This window comes from Mandrillus leucophaeus, unplaced genomic scaffold (assembly GCF_000951045.1).
Source record: "Mandrillus leucophaeus isolate KB7577 unplaced genomic scaffold, Mleu.le_1.0 Scaffold139, whole genome shotgun sequence".
NCBI classification, from domain to species: Eukaryota; Metazoa; Chordata; class Mammalia; order Primates; family Cercopithecidae; genus Mandrillus; species Mandrillus leucophaeus.
This window is the reverse complement of record NW_012101354.1, coordinates 2,200,989-2,204,336: the sequence shown is the minus strand read 5'-3', so window position 1 is coordinate 2,204,336 and position 3,348 is coordinate 2,200,989. Positions and strand designations below refer to the sequence as shown.

At 48.9% G+C, this 3,348-nt stretch overlaps 1 protein-coding gene across 3 annotated transcripts in view; it reads left to right on the top strand.

Annotated features, from left to right (window-relative positions):
• The window catches only part of TARS2 (threonyl-tRNA synthetase 2, mitochondrial (putative)), a 21,799-nt gene that overhangs the window by 13,183 nt on the left and 5,268 nt on the right, over positions 1 to 3,348 (top strand). For all 3 annotated transcript variants that reach the window (XM_011973614.1, XM_011973613.1, XM_011973612.1), the window contains 3 exons: positions 222 to 384; positions 610 to 747; positions 934 to 1,011. In XM_011973614.1, the coding sequence (XP_011829004.1) occupies positions 222 to 384; positions 610 to 747; positions 934 to 1,011 (379 nt within the window). The remainder of the gene's footprint in view (positions 1 to 221; positions 385 to 609; positions 748 to 933; positions 1,012 to 3,348) is intronic.

Here is a 3,348-nt window from a genome sequence, read left to right as displayed (position 1 = left end):
TAAATGATGTCTGTTATTGTGTTACTGAGAAATCCACTTTTGAACCGCAGGGCTCAGACTGTGATGAGTGGGATTGACAGGACTCAGTGGGAGGATGTGGTGAGGTTGGAGAGGGCTATAGCAGATGGTGCAGAGAAGGTAGGCAAGCAGATTGGGTGGAGGAGCAGTCTTCGGGGGCTAGTCCTCCCTATGGCCCTGACTCCTCTGCACCCCAACCTCAGCCTGATGTTCGCCCACCGGCCCAGATCCTGGCGGGAACTGCCCCTGCGACTAGCTGACTTTGGGGCCCTACACCGGGCTGAAGCCTCTGGTGGTCTGGGGGGACTGACCCGACTGCGGTGCTTCCAGCAGGATGACGCTCACATCTTCTGTACAACAGATCAGGTGGCCTTTCCCTGGCTCCACCAAAGGTTTTCTAAACCACCTTTCTCCCTATGAACCTGCAAACCCCTGATTATTTGCCCCCTGTATGTACTATAATTCAGCTACATTCTACCCCTAGCTTGCTTCTGCTTCCTCTCTGTTTTTGCCCTTTGTTTTCCTCAAACTGCCAGCATCCCTGATCTCTAGCTGGCTCACAGCTCACTGACCCTTATTTCCTGCCCCCAGCTGGAAGCAGAGATCCAAAGCTGTCTTGATTTCCTCCGTTCCGTCTATGCCGTTCTTGGCTTCTCCTTCCGCCTGGCACTGTCCACCCGGCCATCTGGCTTCCTGGGGGACCCTTGCCTTTGGGACCAGGCCGAACAGGTGAGTAGGAGGTACAGAAATAGAGGCAGATAAACCACTCTCTGGTGGGAAGGAGTGGAGAATACAGTAACCAAGGTTCTCAGAGGTATCTGGTGAGTGGGTCATTTGTTGGGGATCGACCAGATGTGTTGCTTTTGAAGTCTAAGATGATGTATTCTATTCCACTCTTGTCTCATTCCTTCAAAGGTCCTTCAACAGACCCTGAAGGAATTTGGAGAACCCTGGGACCTCAACTCTGGAGATGGTGCCTTCTATGGACCTAAGGTAAGCTTGGGACCCTGGTTATTGTTGTATTTATTTATTTTTTGCTTTGTTTTAGTAAATATTTAATAGATACAAATAATTTTTTTTTTTTTGAGACAGTCTCACTCTGTCACCCAGGCTAGAATGCAGTGGCGTGATCTCAGCTCACTGCAACCTCCAGCTCCCTGGTTCAAGCAATTCCCCTCCCTCAGCCTCCCGAGTAGCTGGGATTACAGGTGCACACCACCACACCTGGCTAATTTTTTTGTATTTTTAATGGAGACAGGGTTTCACCATGTTGGCCAGACTGGTCTCGAACTCCTGACCTCAGGCAATCCACCCGCCTCAGCCTCCCAAAGTGCTTGGATTACAGGCATGAGCCACCGCACCCAGCCACAAAGAAATTTTTTTTTAAGTTATGTAGGATATAAAGAAAAACAAGATATTTTCTGCCTTCTTGGCATTTGCAATCTAGTGAGGGCTACTGGAGTTAAATAGGCCATGTCAGTGCTGTGAGATCCATGCAAGAGAGCACGTTAGCTGGGGTTAGCGTTACTCCGGGAGGTTACAAAAAGTTTCCTGCAGGAATCACTTTCCAATCTGAAAGGTGAGTGTTGGCCAAGTAAAGATGTGTTTCAGGAGGGAACAGTGTAGGCAGAGGGGATAGGGATAAAAACACACGGCAGACCAGTCTAGGCAACATAGGGAGACCCTGTGTCTACCAAAAAAAAAAAATTAGCGGGTGCAGTGGCTTGTGCCTGTGATCCCAGCTACCCAGCAGGCTGAGATGGGAGGATCACCTGAGCCCAGGAGGTAGAGGCTGCAGTGAGCTGAGATTGTGCCCCACTGTACTCCAGCCTGGGTGACAGAGTGAGACCCTGTCTCAAAAAAAAAGAAGTCAAGGGAAAAAAAGCACTGAAAAGTGTCCACTGGATTTAGTAAAAAGGGTGATGGATTTTAAAGGACCATTTTCAGTAAAGTAGGGCCTGAGGGTGGGGTTAGAAGGTGAATAAATGAGGCCTGTGTGGTGGCTCATGCCTGTAATTCCAGCACTTTGGGAGGCTGAGGTGGGTGGATCACTTGAGGTCAGGAGTTCGATACCAGCCTGGCCAACTTGGCGAAACCCCATCTCTACTAAAAATATAAAAACTGGTTGGGTGAGGTGTTACACACCTGTAGTCCCAGCTCATCGGTAGCCTGAGGCAGGAGAATCGCTGAACCTGGGAGGCGGAGGTTGCAGTGAGCCAAGGTCACGCCATTGTACTGTAGCCTAGGTGACAGAGGAAGACTCCGTCCCAAAAAATAAAAATAAAACAGGCCGGGTGCAGTGGCTCATGTCTGTAATCCCAGCACTTTGCGAGGCTGAGGCAGGTGGATCACCTGAGGTCAGGGGTTTGAGACCAGCCTGATCAACATGGTGAAATGCTGTCTCTACTGAAAATACAAAAATTAGCCCAGTGTGGTGACAGGCACATGTAAACCCAGCAGGTGGAGGTTGCAGTGAGCCGAGATCGCACCATTGCACTCGAGCCTGGGCGACAGAGTGAGACTCCATCTCAAAAAAATAATAACAAAATGAAAAATAAAATAAATGCTATGATGAGAGGAAGTCTATTTGGAGGGAGAGGTTGAATTTATAAAAGAAGTTGTAGTAAAGGGAAGTTCCTGGAGAGGTTTAAGGTGGGATTGAGAAACCTTCATAGAAGGGATCACCATTGCCATTTTATCCAGGGTGGAAGGAAAGACTGAAGGTAGATGCAAGGAAGTTTATAGGCATGGTGACAGGAAGTTGAGGCTCTTCCCATCCCATGGTATCAATTATCTGAATTCTTCCTGAGGCAAGATCATTTGCTGAAATGAGAGTGGAGAAGAGGAGAGTTGTCAGTGAGGGGACTGAAGATATGAAGAAAAGGCTGGGCGTGGTGGCCCCCTCTTGTAATCCCAGCACTTTGGGAGGCTGAGCTGAGAGGATCACTTGAATCCAGTAGTTTGAGACCAGCCTGGGCGACAGAGTAAGACCTCGTCTCTACAAAAAAAAAATTTTTTTTTTTTTGAGACAGAGTCTTGCTCTGTCGCCCAGGCTGGAGTGCAGTGGCTCGATCTTGGCAGCTCACTGCAAGCCTGCCTCAGCCTCCTGAGTAGGTGGGACTACAGGCGCCCACCACCATGCCCAGCTAATGTTTTTGTATTTTTTTTTTTTCAGTAGAGACGGTGTTTCACCGTGTTAGCCAGGATGGTCTCGATCTCCTGACCTCGTGATCTGCCCGCCTCAGCCTCCCAAAGTGCTTGGATTACAGGCATGAGCCACCGCACCCAGCCACAAAGAAATTTTTTTTTAAGTTATGTAGGATATAAAGA